The sequence below is a fragment of the Ooceraea biroi genome, chromosome 9, assembly GCF_003672135.1.
Source record: "Ooceraea biroi isolate clonal line C1 chromosome 9, Obir_v5.4, whole genome shotgun sequence".
In the NCBI taxonomy this organism is placed as follows: Eukaryota; Metazoa; Arthropoda; class Insecta; order Hymenoptera; family Formicidae; genus Ooceraea; species Ooceraea biroi.
Window position 1 is genome coordinate 10,791,733 of NC_039514.1, and position 24,237 is coordinate 10,815,969.

Below are 24,237 nucleotides of genomic sequence, written 5' to 3' on the forward strand. Positions count from 1 at the left end.
AGGCCACGCGATTATAACGCGATGTTGCGAATGTCGAGATTGCGCTGAACGACTCGGACAACCTGGGCGAGTAAAGAGCAAGAGAAGGAGAGAAAGGGAACGAGAGAGAGAGAGCTAACGAGCAAAATTTCCGATTTTAAGTGCCTCTTTCGCCTCAGAAACGTATCGCGCGATGTAAAACTCGGATTTAAAATACGGTGCTTCACGAAATCAGTCTTTTAACCGGATGTTATCATTTTGATGGTCCAATCTCTTTTCTCTCTTCTCCCTTTTTACAAATATTCTCTGTTAATCGGAAATCATGTGCCTCGGAGTTATCACGCTTCCGCCTTACTCTGGATATATAAATTGCATGTAACGTATCGCGAAACTATAAAACGTCATTCCACAGAGTCACGCAGAGAGTTTGGCAATCGAGTACGACAGAAAATTCGTACCAGTCGATGTTTCTCGGATAAGGCGACAGTTCCGTTGCGTTGCGACATATCGTCACGTGATATCTCGGGATCCGAATAGAAAAATGTCTCACCTCAGTCGGCTGCCTTTTGTATAAATTAAACGTCATGTTACTATAAATGGACGTACACCGTATACGCCTGTCCGTAGAATATAAAGAATATTACTGTTTGATGACGTTCACAAATTCGCCATCGTTCTTCCAACATCGCTCTAGCCGCACACGACGCGTCAATTATCGTAAATATTATATTAATAGCGATACTTATCGTTGGAATAATGTGTTTTTTCGTGGCGGTAAAATGCTGGGCTTAATTTCGTCGCGTTATAGCCAGGCGAGTGAAAATAAAATATCTCTACTTGAATCGGAATTCTTGCACGTTATCATTTTTGCATGGCGTAGGTTGTCAAAGAACGCTCTTTTCGCAGTATCGTGAAGAAATGTCACGAAGTAAACGTCGTCGGTCGCCTCGCAAATTCTTTTATCTTTCATTATAACGAAGGTATGGACTTATACACGGCAATTTCACCCGGTGTCACGTTTTTTTTCCATCGTGTCTGTTTCGGGTGTTCGTTCCTCGATCTTCAGCGCTCCTTCCGCGCCATAATCAGATCTCGAGGAACGTTAAGCTTAATCATGCCCAACAACAATGAGCCTCCATAAAGCACGAACGGCATGTTCCCGGAGAATTACGCGATCGCGACGACCGGCTTCGCGGAGGGAGTGAATACAAAATCGGTTCACGGCACTCTTGGGAGCGCGTGACAGTTTATCTTTCTCCGTTGCACGTGCATCATTATACCGCTCGTTTTCTCCCTTTCCCTCCCTTGTCCCTCCCTTTCTCTTTCTCTTTCTCTCTATCGACCCCACTCGTTCTTTTACTATGGACGCGCCTTGCAGGGACGCGCCGCCTGCGAAATCCTTTCGCAGGGGAGCGATTGGTCGTTTACTCGGCAACTATAGTGACATTGTTTACGACTCCACATTACGATGCATAGTGCAATAGCCGGCGGGATAAGTTGCTACAGGTGACCTCTTAGCGGATTACAACCCTCCTGAGCTCGGTCGGAGTTTATTACCAGAGCTCGGCCGGTGGCGGTTTCTCGCGGAATCCGCCACTGGCCGAGGCTGATCCGCCGCCGAGACACGCGACCGACAAATCGAATGGATCAAAACGGCACGAGGAGGAGGCGCGACGGTATTAAAGTTTCATATCTCACATACATGCAGCTGCAGTAAACCGCTTTACGATCGTGCGTTTTATGAGATAACGAGCGCGTTAGGATATCAAAGGGGTGCGCGACTCCGAGTCGAAGGTCAGTTCCTGTCGAAGTTGTTTCCTTTCTTGACGGGAAGATTACTTGTCGCAGTCAGAAATGTGATTCTTATAGAGATAAAGCTTAATCTCTCGTTCTTTTTCTTTTTTCCATTCTCTTCAATTTTCTCTTCATAAAATGGTTATCGTAGAATATATGCATAGAATAGCAGGTCTTAAAAGAAAATACGTATTTGCAGAACTTTACGGTATAGAAATGGTTCTGAGACAAATAAATGTTTCATTTCCTTTTTACAATCATGAAGAAAGTATTCCAATAACGATAACTGATTTTCTTCATTAATTCTTTGTTGCAAGTTTATAAACTCTTATCAAAGTGATGTAAATATAACTTGACGCTAGTAGCAGTTTCATTCAATGGTTCAATTACGCAAGACTGTCGCTCGCTTCAAGTGGGACGACATCTGCGTTTCCACGCAATCACGTCAGCGTGTTCTACTTTTGTGTAGCGCGTGCCCGTTTCGGATAAGTTTTGAATGAAGTTCACCTAGCTCTGATTAAATCGCGTGAATGAGTGCAAGGCGCCGTCATCGAGAAAGTGTCAGGGATAATAAGTTCACCGGAAAGGTAAACCTTGGAAAGGTAAACCGTGCTAGGCGGGAATCCGCAGGAGGATCAAACTTCAAAAGTATCGTCAATTTATTTACGATGCGGGCGTAATACCGTCTCAGGAGTTGCGACCGAGTTTGGTCGGACGCTCATACATCATGGATAATATATCATCGGCTATTGACGCATAGCAAAATCTTCCTGTGCGTTCTCGTAATAATAAATATCGCCCTCGTGAGCGCGCTCCAATTTATTACGACATTGTCACGTCGCTGCTTAATTATTAAACCGCTTCTGAATTCCTGCGTTCCGGAATTTCGCTCACGGGACAGTTTTTTAAATTCCGCCTCGACCGGCATAATCTCGGATGTCTCTGCAAACCTGTCTCCGCAGCAGTCTGCTATAGTTATGTATAGTTATGTATAGCATAAAAGTCCACGATAGTTTTTACAAAATGCGTTGAATCAGCGGAAATCTATTCACTGCACGCGCCTAGCACCGGTATTATAAAGATAATGATCCATCAAACAATTTCAACATTGGAGTCTCATTATTCGGTTGTACTGCGCGTTACTATTGCGAAAAGTGAATTTGACGTGAATTCCACATATTGAAAATACATTGGAAGAACATTATTGATTTTTACAAAGTTACGCGTAACACAACGTGTCGATAAGATATCGCGGAGAAACTTACGAGTTTCTTCGCTTCTATCCTCCCTCGCAAAGAGAATTAAAGGGCGATTTGGTAAGGCTAGTCGGAGGGTATGGGAAACCCTGTGGATAGACCTAAGTGAACGAATGAACGCAGGGGGATCCCTCTCCTTTGTAGGGTGAGATTCGTAATGGGTCAAGGTTTACGGCGCACAGGCTTCCAACATGTGTTACGGGATTTCATTGATTCTTAATGAGCCGACGCGAGTCTGACACAGAATGTCGTGTAAATAGTGATCCAAGCGGTTTCGGCATAGTCGGTCACGACTGACATGGCTCATGAGATTCCTGTCGTGCCGTACCATGACCCCAGATCAACCGTGATCGCGTGTTGGCATGTACCATAGATTATCCGATCGTGTTCGATATATGGGTTGTCGGAGAAATGGGTCAGTTTGTCCCGCGAATTGCGAATACCAGAAGCTCAACTGGCGAGAACGATTGATCGGCTGACGGTTCCCCTTTGACATCCGAATAAAAGTAGATTACGAGCTTGGCTGGAAATATTCGCGCGAGTGAGTTCAATTAATTCGCAAAAGTCCAAGTCGTTTAATAATTTCTCAAACATTCAGCGTTTTTCTTATGTAACATTAAACAGCAGGCAATTTTAATTTCCGGCTTTTCGATTTGATATGCGGAAAGTTCTCAAAGCTGGAAGGCTGGAAGCTCCTGAAAATATTTATGTTTACGTGAAATGCGTTTAGTAAAATTTTCAATAAAGGTAAAACGGGATTTACAACTTTGTGGTTCGAGCAATGCGAACGATTTGCGCAATATCGAATCTCATTAAATTTCATTTTTGGAAATATGACGCATATTCGTGAACGAGGAATGCCACGTTAAATTTCAGCAACTTTTGTGCACGACTGCGATTTATCAATGCGAGTTCGCTGACACGTGATATTGATTGTCTTGGAGCGGCCGGTCAAATGTAATAATATTTTGTTATTAACCAGTCCAATCGCTTAAATATTCGACAGGCTAGCGCCTGCGTCCTTTGATTAAATTACATTTGCCTCGATTCGTGTTGCGCGTACTCATGTCAACATGATTATTAAATCCGAACATAAAGCTATAAGCAACATGCCGATCAATTGGATCGAAACGTGTAATTTATGAAGCAATTATACGCGACCGAATTACGTGTTGTCGATTTAATGTGTACCATAAATTGATATTTACCGATACGTTTTAATCGAATACGCGTTTCTCGGTGTTGCGTAAATCAAGTACTCCTTTTAGCTCTCCTGTTTATTCAAATCTGACATTAGACTTTCAATACACCAAATTTACGAGTTGAAGAATGTTATACGAGTTTTACTGAATTACAGAGGAGAAAAACGAATATAAAAACTTGTACCATTGTGAACGCTGTGGCGGTACAGATTCAGCGAGAGATTTGTGATTTTATCGGAGAAATCGCGCGACACCGATATATCACGGGACGCGTATTTCAATTATTAACGCCGACATCGCGTGTCACGGTTATTTCTGGAAAAAAGACGAGAGACATTTCGCGCGTGGTCGAAGATAATATAATGGAAATGTAGGACGAGGACAGGGGGGCGAGTGGGAAGAAAGAGAAGGACGAAGGAGCGAAGAGGAAAGCGTATACGCGCGTTCTCACGCGGATTTATATAACTGTCGTCGATCTGAGGAGTAAAGAGAGGAGGAGGAGAGGAGAGGAGAGAAGAACAAGGGGAATATCATTTGTGTATGCGCGAATTGGTAATCGATCGCGCGCGGATACAGGTCGGTCATTAATAAATTAAGACAGCCGCGAATCGGAGAACGAGAGGGAAAATGGGTTAATGAGACGCGACGGAGGGGAAACAGGGTTTCACGAGAGGGATGCAGAGGGGAGGAAACGAGGAGATTATGTGGAGATCCATTACGGGTTTATGATTCGCCCGTGGATAAAATACGAGCTTTAATATTAACTGTGTATTAATGTCGCCGTAAATTAAGTCCGTAGAAATACGACGGTTATTCAATACCACGTGCGCGAGCGCACGGGCTACCTGCCGCTAATAAACTATCCACATTTATGGCTCTGTCGTTACCGGCATAGTTCACCGACCTTGTCTGCAAATTTTCTGCAAAATTCCACAGGCGCGGACTAATTTGTTCAGCGGCTGTCGAAACGTCTGACATAGGCTGCGTTCAGCAGAAAAAACAGTTGCTTTGCAACTGTTGTAAAAATCGTGAATCTGATTGGCGTATGGGCTTAATTTTGATTGAATCTAAAAGCTTTAAGCAGCTTTTTCTGCTGAACGCAGCCAATACTACTTACAAAGTCGTTGCGCTATCGCATCATCGAGCATTAACGTATCTTCCGCTCGTTTATATTTTTATTATACATGATTTACAGAATAATAAAATTTTATAATTCTCCTGAAAACAATTTTTGCAATTTCAGGAAGAGGGCATGACGCACCGAACTCATGCAGTGGCGAAAACACGTGCGCATCAAGTACGGTGGTCGAGTCGGTGTCGGTCAAGGACAACGGGAGCGGGAGCAGGTGCAGGTGCGCGTGGTGCAGCTGCAGCGGGAAGGGGGCGCACGACTCAGCTACGTCTGTCATCAGCCTCAACTCTCGTCGACGGCTCGCCGCAGCTGCAGCGCAGCAGCCATGCTCTGCTGCGGCCGCAGGAAGGTAAGTCAAGTATATGAATGTGCAAAATGCCTAAGTTTTTCTTACGTAATGTCATGTAACACGTGCTCCATAAAACAGCACGGCGGAAAGCATTTCAAAGACACATCGTGCGAACCTGATCGATCCAAGAATTTGATATTATTCCTTGATTATAAAGTGCGCGCGCACTTTCTTCATGTAATATTGAGTAGTCTGGAAATGTTAATCCTTGGCTTGTAAATTTTACATGCGCCATTCTCTCACACAGAAGTCGTGGACAAATTTACGGTTACACAAAACGCGAAAATTTTACTGAAATTTTCAGTAAGGAAAAAATAGAATTTATAACCATTCGGTCCAAGCAAGAACTATAATTCGCTACTCTTTATATTTCTTTCTTTGTTCGAAATGCTAAATGTATCTTTTACTGAAATATACAATGTTCCAGATTTCTGGAATAAAGGAAAAATTGATAAGTTACAATTGAAGATGTTAAATCAGCCACTTAGATTTGCGGTTTAAACTTACAATTAGTATAGGTTTATTTTATTTTTTTTTAGTCTGGATGAAGAATCAATTCGAGCTGAATAAACATTAAATTTTATTATCGTGTAGAATTGTGATAAAAATTGTAATTCTTTTGTTTCAAAAGAGACAAATATCGCGACATATTTCTATTGCGATATCTGTCTTTACTTTTCGTGCGAGAAGTCTGGCATTTATATCATGCCTGAGTCATATTTTACATACATTAAAGGGCAAACGTGAAAAATTCAGCTTGTCTATCACGCGTTTAGTCATATTGTAACTTTTATCCGATACGATATTGTGCACGGCCAGTGATGCAAAAGTTATTCGTATGAGCACATTTAATTTTATATTTTATATAGAATAACCGTTACTGCTATCGTCCTTTCTACATCCATACTTTCTGTCAATGGTAATTCATCAGAAAAAGTTGCCATTCTTGTATCTGCTATATAAATTGTGAATAGAACGATATATTATTTGAACGATAAATCGAATTTTCATTAGAATAGTTTTCGTCTGAAATTATTTCTAATAATCTTCATTTATAATCAGTTTATAATAATTTATAATCAGTAATAGTCATTTATCCATATTTTTTAAAATAAACTTGTCTCTTACAATATACAGTAATCATTACAAATCAATATTCAATTGTACGCAGATTATATTCAATCGCGCGCGACTTGTAATATACGTTGAAAATCTTTGTAAAAGGTTTAACCATGATGGATACCATTATTCGACAGAAGCTATTTTTTTCTTCTCTTGAGCTGGATTCAAATCTTTGTTGCGCCTCTTGGCGAAAAGTAGGATGTTTTGATGTATGATGTCACAAATGAAGAAAGAGCACATTCCCGGAGCGCCAGTGGCGAACGAGTTAGTCGACAGAGGGAGGAAGTCGCACGCTTAACCCCCTCGTCGCTCTATATCGCGAGCTGAGAAACGACGGCGCCGGAAACCGAAGCCGTTCGAGCGCGCCGGTTTCGAGCGCCAGCATCGGATTGCCGTTCGTTCAATTTGTCTCAATAAATCGTCCAGCGAGCTTCAATCGCGTCAGGTCAGCCGCGAACTGGCCACGGGATTTTCCCTTTCCAAAGAGCAAAACCTGCTCTTTGGAATTTTCGAAGTAAGATACTGCTGGCGCTCGCTTCTGTAGTAACAACGCTTTAGTGTTTTGATATAAGACAGAAATTAATGTCTTCTATTTCTCTGCTATATCTGTAAAGAGACATCATTTGACTCTTGAAGTATTGAAGATATTGTTTGATATGCTGGAAATTGATTTAAATATGATCATCAGCATAAATTTTGATACCGTATCTTCTTCATTGTTCGGATCTTGCAATTTACCTTTTATTCGCCACAATATTTTTATACAATTTATTGGGTTGTAACATATATTTCTGCCGTTTGTTTAATGTTTTTTAATAAATATGTTACAACCCAATATATTTTATTCACTCTTTCTGCGTTCTCCTTGTGATTGTACGCCGTTCCGCACGTCCCGCTCGATTTACACTGCACGAACGACCGTCCAAACGCGTCGAACGGTCGCATATTGGGCAAGTCGGGATTAATCGGGTTAATGTCACACGCGTTCTCATGTGTGCACCTCGCTCATACCGGCCACCACATGCATCTGCCGATGCCGGCGGACATTCTAGGATAGCCTTGCAACCGGGATGGTTGATCGTGACCACGTGGCTGCCGAGAAAATTTCGCAAAATACTTCACCCCTTCGCGCAGCAAATCATCATCTCCGTCTGAATTCTTAGTTGAATATTAACGTCGTGCCTCTCGGTTTACCCATTGGCTCGACATCGAGATTGTTCAACGTGTTGATAATTTCTATATTGAACACGGAAGTAATGTGGCACGTCGCCATCCGCAATTATCCGTAATTGCAATTGCGATGGTCTGCGCTTCGCGATAGTCTGACGCGAGTCGACGTAACGAGAATTTAATAAGTTAATTAAATTATGCACGTTTAAGCCAACCCCAAGCGCGAGTTTATTAAAATTTAACAAAATTACATGACGATTATTACATAGCCCGCACGTTTGGCGTGTTTTGGAAGCAGAGAGGTGGAAGTGCAATGATTTAATACGCGGGAGAACAGTTCTATTAATCGCCTTAAAAAAAAACATTTCTGCACCGCGTTAAAGATGCGTTTGCACACCAATGGATATCAAATCATTAAATTCAACATTGAATATAGGTATATTGTTAAAAAAGTATGTTGCTCTACAACACGTCGAATTTCGACTATCTTTTTTCAGAATTGAAAACTTATTCTTTTCATATATGTACATTTGGAAATATACGCAATGCTATTTACAAAAAAATCATATCTCTACACGTCAATACTGCTTATTCAATTTTAATGCAGTATCTCGATGATAACATTTAGTCGCGACACTGATATTCCATTATTTAGGCCGCTTTCTAAAAGCACCATTCTATATGGAAAAGTTAGCGTAGTGAAAACCGGTCTAATCGATGCAGTGCAAGAATACCCTCGTTCTCCCTAAATTGCCCTAAATCCCGCGGAGGTTTTTGGATCGATACGTTTGTGCTAACGCGCGCAGAGCATATCTCCCCGGTTTAATTCGCGAAAAACTCCTGCCCGCGATAAAATCGTGTAAAACTCTCGTTGGCCGGCGGGCCGGGACCTTCAAATTGATATCGCCGAGAATACGCGGTGCGCGCACCCGCTTGCTCGTTCGCTCAGGATCGAAAATATGATACCAGTGGAGTATCAGTTCGCGATAAATCAATATAGAGAGATACGGAACACCACGGCGCGCCGGGACACGGGAAGGGAACGGTGCTGGGAGGAGGGTGGCGGGAGGGGGAGGCTTTATCTGATATATTTGTCACAGTCGCACCCGCAAATATCCGGCAGGCTGCCATTATTTTGCATTCTATCGGCGCCCGGAGGCGCGGCGAAATAAACGCGCATACATTTTCTATCGGACTCGTACCCTTCCTCTCTTCACCCTCATCGGTCCTCTATCGAGAGGTATGGTCGAGCGCGTTTTCGGCACGCAGCCGGAAGGTCGGGGGACGACGAATGATCGAGAAATCGAGAAATTTCTACGCATGCATAACATGACACGCGCGTGTGTGTATGTGCGATCGTCGAGCGCAATTAAAATCGTGGATACGAGCGATTGTTTTTAGCAATTGTTACAAGTTATCCTAAAACGAGTGAATCAGGTTCGGACGCATTAGATTCTTTTTTCCTCGAGTTTCTTATCTTTTTCTTCCACCCCCGGAGGAGTTTAATCGCAAGCTGGAAGCACGGAGGTGTACTCGGATGCTTGAGCTCGGATCACTGTGAAATATCACGGCCTTTAGCATATGCCCCCGTTTGCTTCCCGTTGACGTCTAGCCAGGACGGAGGATCACAAATGCGCCTTTTGAAAGGGAATCTCGTGTTCAACAAGTTCAACGGATGCGAGAGACAATCGAGACGCGTCGCGAGAGCACTGACGACATAGGGATGCTCGCACGCGCCCTTTGCGCCGCTATTATTATATCCTTTTGTTAAATACCTCGAAGACTGCAATGAAAAAAGACGGATCCTGCACAGTAGGCTACTATTATCATTACTTCTCTTCTCGAAAGTTATTTTAAATTTAATAATGATAAATTGATAATAATAATGCTATCGCGATTTCTGTTGTTTACATCTTAAAATGATAAAGAAATGATTCATAATATTTTAGATGTATTTTTAGCTTAAAAAAGAAGATAGAAGATTTGCGCGAATTTTTAGTAGCAAGCTTCACGGCTAATTTAGCTGCGAGACACTTAAATTCAGCCAACCGTGTAATTACCGTTATCTCCGAGACGTTGTGTAATCTGAGGTCGTCCATTATCGCCGATTTTGTTTCACGCCCTTAAATCACTCTTATCGTTGTTTCCATCGGCTGGGAGAGATCGGTTCAATAATTCGCCGTTGCTACGGATTGTTATTAAGTAAACATATAAGCAGAGAAATCTCTCCCTTCGCTGAGAAAAATGCCACGGTGTCTCCTTTTTTCTTCTTTACTGTAAGTGATATCGGAAGATGACGAAAGTTGCATTTTCTGAGAAAAGAAAGAGGAGAAAAAGGAATACCGCAGCACACTTGCATTCTACTCGGGATATAAAATTACGCCGGTGAGACCAACGTCCGAAACGTCGACGCGGTGTCGCGACGCCGAGACTTATACTGTGCTGGGCCGAATGAGGTGGCAGGTTGACAACTTTACTTACATTCCACTAATGACATCATTAAAATAATAAACGACGTCATTTAGAAAGTAGAATGCGCCGACTGAAGCACGGTCGACCCCCCCTCGGCGCATCCTTAACCCCCAGAATTAAAAAAGCTCTCGCACGTTCGCGGCTGCATTCCGCTTGCGTCACCATCGATGCTTCGATTATTGGTGTTCGATACTCGTACGCTTGATATAGTGAACATAAAGATGCCGAAAATCGAAACGTGAGTGCTTCTGGATTGCGACTGCCAAAATCAGCGTGAGCAAGTGTGTGCAACTAATTTCCTCTTTGCTCTCCATGCGGTAATTTTAGCGACATATTGTTCATGCACACACAACAGAAAGTACTTTTCATTAATGAGAACGTCGAGATATTGACAGTTTAGACAATTTCTGAGCCGGCGAGCTGATAAGTGATTAACTGAGATAATTCATGATTTTGTTCCAACCTAATTTGACTTTGCCTTGATTATTTTGATACTTATCAAAAATACAGCAGAGAGGATCTAAATAGAGGAATCCCTTAATGCAATTAGGCGAAAGTGCAACGGTAAAAGGGCGGACTCTGAGGTATATTTTCAAGACTCGTTGATGACGCGATCTCTCGATTAAAATTTCCGAGCGAATAACCGTGATGTCCCGTTTCGTCGCGCTACCCCGTTCGACTGTTCCCTCGTGCGACTCGTTTCCTCGGCGAGAAACGAAAAGAAACCCGATATCGCGCGCTAAATAAAGTACCGCAAACCATATATATGCGCACCCCGCGAGGATCGAGACCTAATCGGCGGATATCAGCTCGATTTCGGTTCCCTTTGTGCGTACGTCTCGCACGCTTGACGGCGTGCCAAGAAACCGGCTCGGGGTGTAGTAAAAGTAACTTTCCGATTCGATATTACCATAAGTGCAGCGGGGCGAGCGGTGCTATATAAGTTTCCGGAACTTGGCTTTACGTTCCTTCCGCGTATCATGCGTGTCGGCACGACCAGTTGGATATTTTGCATGCTTCTGCGAAAATCGCCGCCGCGGGGCTCTTATAGTCCCGAGAGAGAAATGGAGAGAGAGAAAGAGAAAAAGAGAGGACTAAAGAGGCAGAGGGTGCATTATATACGTGCAATCGAGCCCTCGACACGCGCACGCGAACCGGATGTTTCGTAAGGACGACGCGACGAGCGTAGCTCGTGCATAACGCGTGTCACAGAAGCGGCATGATCCATCGTCCGCAAGAGGCTAATTTGAATTGTAATTGTATCTCGCCCCGCTGCCTTCCTCCCTCGGTCTCTCTCGCGAAAACGATTATTCGAAATGGTTTGCTGTTTCGAAATTTGAAATTCGGCGATCGCACGGCGATTCGAAATTGGTTTTAACTTCTCGTACGTCGCTCAACTTTCGCGTTGTCCGATAATATCCGCAGTCGTACGTGGAGGTTTCCCGCGGATGTTTGCGTGAAACGTTCATTCGATTCAGGCGCAGCATCCAGGACGATCGATCGCGCACGCGCATCGCGCGACTGCCGTCGCGAATCCCGAATCTCGATACTGCGCGCGGGAATACTCTCCCGTAGCGCGTAACACGTAGAACGAGTGGTATTTTGCAAATATAGGTGCGACCTACTGGATCGAATAAATCATTCAGCGTGACCCGAATTCTAGCTGACGTAAATCGAATGCTTGACAGAAGGGAAAGAGAGAGTATTCGCTCTCGTCCGCCCGTCCGCGATCGTACGCGTGAACGTACGCGGGCTCACGCGCAGTTTAATTACGCGAATGTAATTTAATTTCACGTGAATCCAGCCTGCGAGTATTCATTCGCGAGTAAAACCTTCGCGTCGAGCGACGAACGATCCCTCGAACTTTTATTTCACAGCTCCCTTTTCCCCCGATTTTTTTTAGTGCACAATGTTCGCCACGAGGGAAACGGAAATGATTGCGACGATGTGACTTTGTAGCTGGAATTGATTATGGTAGCACTTTTCGTTATGAAAATGCAGATTAATACTACGTGCTATGTAGAGAGGACATTTAGATGCGAACATCAATATGTGTGCTGCATTAATTACGTGAATCAATTGACGATCCTTCAGGCCATAAATAACACATGAGCTTGTGAATCACGTAATACTCCATTGCTCCAGATAATTTAATTTAAATAATTCAGCGAGTATCAAATAGCGTATCAGCCATTGGTTTTTCAGGTAGGATTTTTATAATCGTCGCGTTTCAGTATCAAATAATCTTCCCGAGAGAGTGAGGCAGCGGTATAACATACGTGTATTTAAATCCGGATCTCAATGAAACATACGTTTCCTTATTTAGATACAATTTTGACTGCATGTCGTTTAAATAAATTAGCTTTTGGAAGGCAAACGAGCGAGACTTAAATGATCGTCCCCGCGTTCGTTCTCAAAGGGCGCTGATTGGATTTGACGCAAATAAATGATCGCACAGTGTATATACTCCAATAACAAGAGAGACCTCTTGAGATTCCAGGCGGATGGATGTACAGCCTTCTGAAGTCGTAATTTCTTTACTTCCCCTTCGTTCTGGGGAATATTTGCTACGCTTAGGATTCTCTGGATTACTACGTGGAAACGTCGGCGAGACGCGAAAAGCAAACAATGTCCGTATTATAATATTATACACCCGACGAATACGAATATTATTGCGAGCATTCTTCTCTCTTCTGGTTTTCCGATTCGCGTAAATTACATCCGATTTAAAATCCTTGCATATTTTATCTCGTGAACTCTGAACTCTCCTGTTACTGTTAGCACGCATGCCGTCTCTCGCATTACTCGTTTGCATTATTTTACCCCACGATAAAACTGCAATAAACAGTCATCTATTCACTTACCCTCGGCTTGCTTATCCGCCGTACTATCTATCTCGCGGCTAGCTCTCGTCGAGCGTGTAAATATTGAAACACCGTTCCGGGAACGAAATGCAGTACCCTACAAAATCCGCGACTTTGCACAATTTCTGCGAAGAACAATGTAAAAGACCGCGCGACTCTCTTCGCAGAAGGCGATTACATCGTTAACAGCTGACAGTACATCGCGAACAAAGGATTGATTCCTGAACTGTTATTACGCCGGAATGAACTCAGCACCTTGTTAATTGCCAATCTTTGCAAAACGTCTATAATTCCGTCAAATCGATTGGAATCGCGGAGGCTCTACGAGATTGGAGTGTCAGAGCCTTTATCCTCGGGGGAAAGTTTGTTGCTGTGACACGATCGCGCCAGATCGCCGTCTAGATAGAACAATCGGCGTCGACGAGCTCAAAGGAAGACGAAGAAAAGGATGAACAAGTGGCGGAAGGGCAGGCGATGATCGCGAAATGCGCCGGGAGGTCCTAGCCGGTCTTTGATTTGAATGGATCGAGCAATGAGCGGCGGCGAGCGTTATAACACGTTAATGAATAGCCGCTCTATCTTGGAGCATCCACTAATGCAAAATCAATATTTAATTATCCATCGCAGTTTGCCTCGCAGAACCCTTGCGTTTCGGTCAGTCCCTTATTTGACGTTCGAATCTAGATTAGCAGAGAGACATTGCGAAAATAGCGCGACCCACGGCTGTCGATATTGGATATTCGTTATTTACTGTAACCCATAATTCGACTGCGCAGCGCTCCGGTATTAGCCTCGTCAAAATTGTGCAGTGCCTGAATAAATATCTGCTTCCTCCTCGAAATTGCGTACCTGCGGTACGTATGTGTATAGGATATTCTCCTATAAGTAAGATTCTTAAATACGGTTTTTCTTGAGCATAACTGAGATAGGAAATTTGCCATTTTGATTTGCTTTTTTTTGTTACCTTCATATCCATTTTCTTTTTTTTCTAATCAATGCAAACATTAATTTAATTTATGATACGATGCTTCTAATACCGTGATTGCATCTCATTTTTACTGTAATTACGTATTCCTCGTCCGTTGATTAACGCGCGCAAGCGCATGCACCATGACATTAACGTGATTCCGAGCAAGATACGAAATAGCGTGACGATTATAGCCGTCAGGGTCGCGAGACGTGTTAATACGACATTAACCGGCAATCATCCCGCGCTTGGCGTTCTACGATTAAACATGCAATTATCGGAATTATTTATTATGCGCGAATCGGGACTCGCGCCGAGTGTCTAACTGCATGCATATACAGGAGAGACTCGTTCCACCGGGGGTGAATTATCCCCGCGCGGTTACGCGATTAATCGCGCGGCAAGCGATAGTCTGCGTTCCGTACGGGACGTCCTGGTATAACTCGGCAGTATCGCCAAACCAGCATCCATTAATTCCGCCTTATTATCTTCTTCCGACGCCCCGCTGGTGACGTCGTTTCCTTAACGCTTTTCCTTCTACTATTCTTCGAGAAACGCTCGTAGAACGAGTGGTGTGTATTTGTTACGAGAGCAAATCACCGGATCTATTACTTTTCTCACAGTCGCGCGCAATAAACCACCCTCATTTTGAGATAGCGTACCTCTTTAAGGGAATCATCGAGTATCTGCAGTTTGTCACTCACACATTCTCTCTCTCTCTCTCTCACTCTCACTTTCTGTCTCTCTCTCGGTCGCTCACCTTCCCTCCATCTTGCCTTTGTACGCCTCTCTTCATCCGCGTGTACCGTGTCATGTGGCATTATATTATCCGAGATGCATTCTGGGGTGCGTCCGGGCCGAACCATTGCATCGCAGCTGCATGAGGTGGCGGGGGTCGGATTAAACTTTCCTCTCGCAACAATGCAGCGTAGTCGCACCGGAACGTGATCGTGCTCACGTTCGTGTTCGCATTCTTGTCCGGCATTACACACGTGCCTGCACGTGCAGATATAGCACAAGTAGCTGCATCTCGCGGTTTTCAATTTTTCGGACGTCCCGTACGGACCCGCGACGCGATTTGGGTTCACGTCGATTCAAAAACGCCGATCTCCCCGTGACCGTCGAGGAGAGTGGTCAGAAATGCATCACGACGCGTCGAGATTTCAATTAAACTGAGGGACAACGTTCCTTTTCTGCACTTTCGCGAAAAATTCTGGAATATTGAATAATTAACGTAAAACGTCCCGCAACTCATTAAGTATTCATCAGCCGAAAAAGTCGAGGACTCATCGCATCGTGTGCGATGCAGCTCACAGCCCGGCAGATCGAAATACAACCCCTGTCGTCGACGACCCTCGATCGCCCGGCCGATCGAAAAGTGCATGCACTTCGGAGCATTCGATCGGCTACACAGGTGGGTGTGGTGGCGTTGGCCGTGCACGCGTGTGCGACACGTTCTTAAGCGACCCTCTCGGGCCGCCCTTTCTTTCCGGGTCACGCGTTACCGCGCCGAGGGAGGTTTCATAATTGAGGACTAATTGTCACCCTGCCTGTCGGGGTTCGAACGAGGAGAAGAGTGTTGAGTATAAAAGGAAGCGGTAAGAGAAAAGGGGGGCGAGTAGAGAAGACCGAGAGGGAGGAAAGGAAAGAGCGAAAGAGAGAAAGGGAAAAAAAGAGAAAAATGGATACTCGAGAATACGGAGATAGTGGGAGGCACGCACGCACGATTATGTACCCCGTACCATGTACATATGTACAGGGGATACCGTTAAGGTCCGTAAACGCGGTTTTCTTTGAAGGGAACCGACCCGGAGAAAATATATTGCTGGATCTGCCTTCTCGATTTAGTTCCTTTTTCTTCTCACCATTATTATATCTATATGTTTGTAGCTTCCTTGATATCCGAAAGATCCCTGTTTACTTGACAATGATTGACATGAAAGTGCATAATAGTTCTCGCAATCTTTTTTTCTGAAATTCCTCGGATTTAAGCACGACGGTGTCTAAATAAATAACAAACTTTCTGGAAATTATTGCTGGCAGGAAGTATACTATAAGCCAGATATGCCAAAAAAAGAATCTTGGAGATTTCAGAGCATATACTATGTTTAATTAACGCGTCAGCGATCGCGCGATCATCGAGTCGAAGTAAAAAATAATAGCCGGTGAGAGATCGCTGGCGGAAAATTCACCCTCTCTGTCTGTCCCTCGGCTGAAATCCCTTTTTCTCGTCGGGGAGAATGGCACCCGCGGATTAAAACGGGACATCGTCCCGACAGGCGGAAAAACGGGACGGGACGGGTGCGGAAGGGGTTGCCCCGACGATGTCGGAGTAACGTCGGACGGAAGGGAGAAGGTCCCTTTGATTTTCAGACGGGCCGCAATTATCCCCCTCGCGCGCCGGCCTCCACATGCCGGAACTGAAGCAGGTGGATCGTTACGATGCCTCTCTCTTCCGTCTCTCCTTTATTTTCCATTCCATTTCTCGCGCCTGTGGCTTTCCGTTGGAACCGTATGAAAAGATCCGCGAAAAAACCACCGAGGAAATATCTGTTGGCGATGAACAAGGGATTGGAGGGAGGCGAATGAATATCGATCCCGGTGATCGTCGTCGGTGTGTCGGATTCAATGAGAAACGTTGACTCCGTTTGTCCTTCCGGCGATGTCGATTTAGAGTCATCGAAAGGCGTCGATTGTCGAAGGTGATGAAGACTGCGGCTTTGGGGTCAATTATCGCTAGATATTCGGAGGTTCATTTCATTTCTCTCGATTCCACTTCCGCTACGCGAGTCTAATTTACGGATGAATAACGAGATTTTTCTCGCGAGATTTTTCTCCATTTTTCAGCTCGTAATAATCAGACAATTAGCTGGCTGACTTACTTGGCATTTCACGCATCGATAAATATCGTCGTTGTTTTTCTTCAAAAATAATCAAATAGACAGAAATAAATTTACGAAGGCAGACTGACGGGATTGTAAGGGTATAAATTAGATCGATGCACACGGGGGCAGGGGAATTAATGATCACGTTGCTGTGCAATTATCGCGCATTTACGGAAGAGATTTTATGTGAAAGGGCCGCTTGCACGCACGCGCACGCAAGCGCGATGATGTACAATGTGATTTGGATAAAATCGTTAGCGATAATTTAATATTAGCGATAGCAATCGGTTCAATTGATACGAGAAGAATAAACCTCACGTGTTGCCCCGAATTCTCTCTCCGCGAAATCGCGCTCGTAAATCATGCGAGCGTGGCGTCCCGGAGAAATTGTGCGCACGCAGTTTAATTTATTACATTATTCGATAGGTAATTGCCGTTGCGACTTTTACAGACATTTTTTTATCCCCTTCCTCTCTTCTTCCCATGTCACCCTTGTACTCTCCGTCATCGGTCAGTTTCCATAGCGCGCCTACGTGTTATTCGATCGCGGTATATTTAAATAAATTACGCTCTCGAGTTATTTCATTAATGTCGCCGCTGCTGTCGTCATATTGTCGCGGTAATATATCATAATGAAACACATCGTTTATTCATACCGAATAGCGCATAATGTTATAATCAGCACGAATATACGTATTAATTATGGATTATGATTATGTCGCTTTATATGGACTAGTTATGACTAATTACGATAATGATTTGATTGATCTGACATAAAACTAGATCTATCCATGTCGGATGTATGCTATAACCGGACCGTTTAAGAGGCATGAAGAGGTAAATTACAGAGGTAAAATCCGTAGCGTCGTCGCGAAAACAAAAGAAAAAAGGATTATAAACATTTCTGCCCATACGCGTGCCCATTCGCGTGCGGATTACATTATACATGCATGAATGCAAAAATAATCGCCACTGGAGCGGTAAATTATCAATTCGTCAGTGGACGGCACGGCCGGCGGACGTAATTATTACGATTTACTTCTGTCATATGTTTATTCATGATTGCATAGTAAAAATCTGATAAACTTTTGTTCGGTGCCCGATACGCGCCGTTCAATTAGCCGGACGGATCCGCGCGTGCCGCTAATTACGCACCCTGATGAGGGTGCCCGCCGCCACGAACGATGTAAACAACGACAATTACGACGCACGGATTGACCGGAAGTCGCGGGCGTGTTCGACATTTAGCGCGGACAACCGCGCGCATCCAGCCGGCCGTGTCGGCTTTGGTAACCATCAATCGATCTCGCGCCAGCAGTATATAACCGAGATATTTGGCGGATTCAGTTTTACATTAGTATATGAATCAGCGGCGTTACGTAACAGACGTAAGATAAACGCGCGCGTGCGCGACCGCGCACTGAAAAGTGATCAACAAAGTGATCAACAGCAAAGATCAACGTGAATTAAATAGGAGCATCGCTTCGAGGTGCAAGAAACAGTCAGAATTGAAAATTCGAGATCCAAGCATCTCGACAATTTTAGCTTCGAGGATCTTCGATTCCGAAGGATCCTGGTTTCCCTGACATCTGCATGACACCACGTGGAAGCTTCGAGACAGTGATGGATCTCGTAATGCGGATTATCCGGCCGACGCGAGATTTTCAAGCCCATTCTGTAATTCGCGCTGATTCTGAGTAGAATTGTTATCAATTATCCTTGTCCACATGGAGAACGGACGTATATATTATTTGTATATTAAATATAACGCGTATTCATGCATATATGTTATGCAATGTAACGCATAACACACGATGCAGCATGTTATTAATAGATATTTGAGTACGTATTGTTAATATGCGTATCCACGTTTCAGTATTCATACGAATATTGCCAATATTCGTATTTGTATGCGGCAATAACACGCATTCGCGCGATGAAAAATGCATAACGCCGCGAACTCGCAAGCGGAATACCGTGTCGCGCTCTTCAACCGGTGCTGTCGACGCCGTTCTCCTGGTGTTTTGCATTATTTACATAGGGAGATCAAGAAGGGGCTTTTGTTTTTTTAAGGGCAGCGGATGTGAGAAAGTTGATGCGGAGGCTGTGACGAGAGGGTGCGTTGGCCGTTTTCCATGCGGGAATTCCATCAAGTGCGCGCCGCGGCGTCGCGAAATTGTTGTTATTTCACCATAATTTTACAAGGATCTGCGTTCTGATCCACATTTTCCCTATTTGTCAACGGCAGGTTTTCCCATTTGTTATGGCGAGACTTCGCAATCACGCGTGATGTTCGTAAGAGATCGAACGTCGTTTGCTGGAATCTAAATCGGGAGCGCATCGCAATTTCTCTTCCATCGTTTTCTTTGTCAAATTTTCCTTACACGTTGTGAAATCAAACTAAAGAATTTCCATCAAATTCATTTGATTGCAAACATTAATTAATATCTTAAATCTTTTTAAATGTTATTACCGATGATAAAAAATATTATAATGTATAATGATTTTTACACGTATGGATGATAGAATCTGCAAAACTATTTACTACGAACCGTTTACGGCTCCTCGAAAATTCGCTTTTCAGCAGGAAATACGTTTTCAATCACAAGATACTTGCAAGTTATAGCATGACAGCGCCGAAGAAAGAAGCTGATCGACAAGCAACATCGATACCGAATGCATAATTTATAAAAAACAAGAGAAAAGAATAGTCGCGCATCTTGAATTTCCGTTGCTTCCCGATTGTACAATCTTGATCGACATTCCGTCTCTGTTACGTTTCTTGAGGAATATTTGTATCTACCTTCTGAACAAATTGATTTGCAAAATAAAGCTGCATGCAAATGTGGTGGTATGCTTTAAAATGGTACAGCGCCATTATTTGAACAATTTGGCATCGCCATTTATATAAACGAGATACAAATAACAATTTATGAATACATTAATTGTTGGTATAGTAATTATTTGTTATGTACAATGTACAAGCATTATTAGCAAAATAATTGAATGTTATTATTTATTTGTATAATTATTTAATTAGTTTGGAGAATATTTCGGAATCTCATGTGTGAATATTGGAAGATTATTCAAATAAAATTATGTATAAATCTTGTAGATAGAATTGTTTAAATTTTACTGCTAATAAATCCTTCAAAGCATGTTTTATTACATAGAATCCTCGAAATAACATCACTGAATTTTCCGTTTTTAAAATCAACATTCTTTTTCACAGTACCTACTTATACTTCTGTACTCTTCTACTTCACAACCTATATGTCATTATCACAAAGTAAACTCAATGAGATAAGCTGGATATGGACCGGATTATGTTAACATGTTAATACTCTCTCTTCGGCGGGTACATGAGACGTGCTATTTACGAAAGGGAGAGAATTTGGAATAAAAAATAAGCGTGTTCTATGAATTTTAATATTTTCATTTTTTATTTAAATTGCCTGCCTTTACAATGGAAACATCGCTTTGATCGGCACGCGCGCGCTTCTTTGGCTTTCAGTCCGTCAAATAAATTCCTTTGCCGCTTGAAGTAGAATAAATCGATCCGTATCGAAAGCCGACGTGCCGCGTACGTAGATTTGTGCCAGTTCTTAACAGTTTTATTTACAGATCTAGGATCAACCTGTGTCCTTAAAGAACTCAACTCAAAATTATACGTATATATCTATACGTATAAACATATTTTTCATTAAACCAAAAATTGCAAGTTTATGCAGAAAGAAAGATGAGAGAGGTTTCTTATGACATAACACGTCGATAGGTTCAAGAGAGTATAATATTCGTATTGAATTTTTTTCGTTCGAAAGTCGTTTCTAATTCTCTCTCTCTTTCTCTCTCCCTCTATGTGCTGCTCTGTCGACATGAAATTACGCAAGGACATCCGTCCGATGAGCTCTCTAGCCGTTCTATAAATATCAGAAAAGACGTACTACTCGAATTTGAATATTTCCCTTTTATTGAATCCCTTTATAATGGAAAGCTTTTGCTCGGCGCTCTTTGAATTTCAATTCTTCGCTATGTCTCCGGCCCGCGCTCGACGTAGAATAAACCGATCTGTAACGAGCGTCGCGGATAGGACGGATACTCGCATATTTGCCTTTCAATACGATTATACGTGTACTTCGCGCTCGAGTGGCCCGACCATACCCAATATAAGCTACGCGCTTCCACGGATAAAGCATCGAAGAAAGTTATTCGATTCCTACAGTGATGTCTTCCAAGTGACCGACTCGATTTCGCCGTGCCCAACCCTCCGTAGCCGGAGATCCTCGTGATGCCTCTCGGTCTCTACGAAAGTTCATTCAAAGCTTCTACTTTTTGTCGTTTTTCTCACTATCTATTATATCTATCTACTTTTATCGAAGTGCCGGCATTCATGTATGTTCTGTGACTGTGGAAAGACACCCTGCACATGCACAGACCCGCACATGGGGACGATCGATCCCCTTACATACTTTATGAACTGTACGTGGTAAAATTCAAACAGGCGACATCGTTAGACGGATTTAGAGCCCGCTATGGCTAACTGGAAGGCTCCTTCTCTTTCCCATGATTCAAGCTACTCGCGATGACGGAGAACTGCCACACGGACCATATTTCGTAGCTTGATTAAAAATTCACGAAGGATAACAGACGAACGGTTACATAAGGGAGCCACGTTAGCGCTCGTTTTACTCTGCACTTCCGCGTTGAATGTGGGATTGCGAGTTAATTTTGTAACGTCAATTTTGGATTTATCTCATGCTTTGCATTGACTTGGGTTGCGTGTTCTTAGAGTGTTCTCAAACTAGAGCTATATAAGGCAAACGTTTAAGAGTACAGCACGCGCGTTTTATAAATTATACTTTAAATGCACGAATACACACGGTAAAAAAGCAAGAGAAGAAAGAAGACGAGAGAAACCCTCGTGAGAAACGGTATCTCCGGGGGATATTTACGGCTGACGACATCCTCGAGGATACGGCAATCGGGGTAAACAGCGGCGGAATCGATGAGTCGTGGCTTTTCCCTCCTTCGAAATCCCAGGACGAAGTTTCTCGCTTGTGGCGGCGATCCGTCGCGCAAATAATCGTATCTTGTGTGTCGCGGGGAAAATGGAACTCTGTCATATCGCTAGAGTAGAAAAGTTTTCTTTTTCTCCACGTTTTATAAGTTAAAATAATTTAACTATGGGATAAAGGGAAGCGTGCGTGATAATTTATCCTGAAAAATAGCTACTGTTCTATGACATAATGTCGAGTCGCGTAATGTCTGGTAGTAATCGACTGCTTAGTTATCATTTCAGGTGTTATCTCGTTTAAAAATGTCAAGGAACTAGGAATGCAAGACTAGAATAGAAAAAGACTGGAATAGACGTGGGAACAAGCGACGGAATTAAAGTTCCAAATTAAGATACAGCGATTTCACGGATCCTTAGCCGAGCGTTGACAAAATAGCGTAACGCAATCAAATCTGTAATGGCGATTTGCTGTGGGAAAAACGAATTGTACTTCCGGGGTCAGGGGGAAGGACCCGGCGTGTGACACGTTATTAAATTATGAAACACCGTATCGCGCGAGCGCCGTACCCCGCACTCGCTCGTGGGATCGGAAGGTTACCGGCAATTTACTTTGCTAATTGCAAAAGTTCGAGTAGAGCCAGGTGCCGCCTTCCCGCTCCCGTTTCTCGAGCCGTCGTCGTCGATTCTAAGTGTCGTCCACTTCGCGCGGGCGCGTTCCCATCCCGCTCGCCTTCGCGGCATAACTCGCGCGTACCGTTCATTAATGGCATCTCTAATGGCGTCGCGCAATTAGCATCGCCCAACGACTCCACCTACTGAGGAATTCCTCCCCGCACATTCTGAATTTCCGAAATTCGCGCGTGCTGAACTCCTAAAAAAAAACTAGCCTCAAGTCTACATCTGAAAATGGTTGCGCGTGAAGGACGAGGGAAGCGGTAGAATGGAGGGAGGAAGTTAACATGTGTGTTTTACAAAGTCGTTTTGGACGATTTACATTATACGAGAGAAAATTTTCGGGACTGTGCAGTACAGTGTTCTATGCTCGTTACGTGCAGCATGCATAGACAATTTTGAGAGTCATCCTGCACGTGCACGTACAAATGCAACTGCCACGTGCTGCCAGCATGATGCTTAATATATTTCGACACATTGCACATAAATAAGTTCCTGTTGCGCGTTTCGAGAAACCTGTAAGCGCGTTACGCGCTGAATACGCGTAAAGTTATCCGCATGTCATCACGCGCCAACTACATTTCGCATGCAGGACATTTGCGGGTTGACAAAGATAAAATAGCGTGTAAGAAGTGTTAGAGAATACTCGCAAGCGTAGATGAGGCGTGCGTGCGTGCACGCGCGGGTGTGTGTGTGTTCGCTACACCGCGATGTGAACATCAAGTCTAGAACTTACATACATGTGGCAATGGCGAAAAGCGAGGGATCTCTTCTCTCCTTCTGTACGAGTCGAATATTACAACGTATATGATGCCGTGCAGTGCGTGGAGCGCAATATTCGTACCATGATGCGCGCGCGCGCATACACACACACACGTCAGTATTATGATGCCTATGCACACACGGGACCGGGCAAATATAGTCACAGTCGGAAATTAGTTTGACGGAGAACGGCTTCTGGAGATTTACCCAAAAATGGCTGTTCATTGTGGAACTTGATTTTCTACCACGCGTAAATCCTAAGTGGCAATCTAGTAGTTAATTGACTGTTTAGTCATCAATTCGAGAGTGACATGGTTTGAAGTAGTTAAATTCAATTTCATATGTCAAAAAGGCATGTAAAACTGATGCGTCCACTTGAAGAATTTCTGCAAGTTGTGACATGTGTGTTAATTAATTATTTGGTTGTGCATTTAAACTGGAAGATTTTGACGTATTGAAACGTGCGCAAGAAGTATATATTAATTTGTTTTCAATACAATTTCCACAGAAACATTCTGCCAGAATACTAATAAATGTTCACTGAGAGAATAAAATATTTCGTTTGTAATTAATGTCCTAATCATATTAAAAAATAAA

At 43.4% G+C, this 24,237-nt stretch overlaps 1 protein-coding gene and 1 long non-coding RNA gene across 7 annotated transcripts in view; both read left to right on the forward strand.

Moving 5' to 3' along the window:
• LOC105287054 (rho GTPase-activating protein 100F) overlaps positions 1-24,237 on the forward strand; it is a 66,074-nt gene that overhangs the window by 4,505 nt on the left and 37,332 nt on the right. For 5 of the 6 annotated variants that reach the window (XM_011352452.3, XM_011352451.3, XM_011352450.3 and 2 more), the window contains exon 3: positions 5,475-5,712. In XM_011352452.3, coding sequence (XP_011350754.1) covers positions 5,500-5,712 — 213 coding nt within the window. In that variant the 5' untranslated portion in view covers positions 5,475-5,499. Of the gene's footprint in view, positions 1-5,474; positions 5,713-24,237 lie in introns of those variants that run through there. The other variant, XM_026972425.1, reaches the window with a different exon arrangement.
• On the forward strand, positions 5,719-23,088 carry LOC105287051. The gene is made up of 2 exons (XR_895385.3): positions 5,719-18,869; positions 19,266-23,088. It is a non-coding gene; the product is annotated as an uncharacterized LOC105287051 (long non-coding RNA).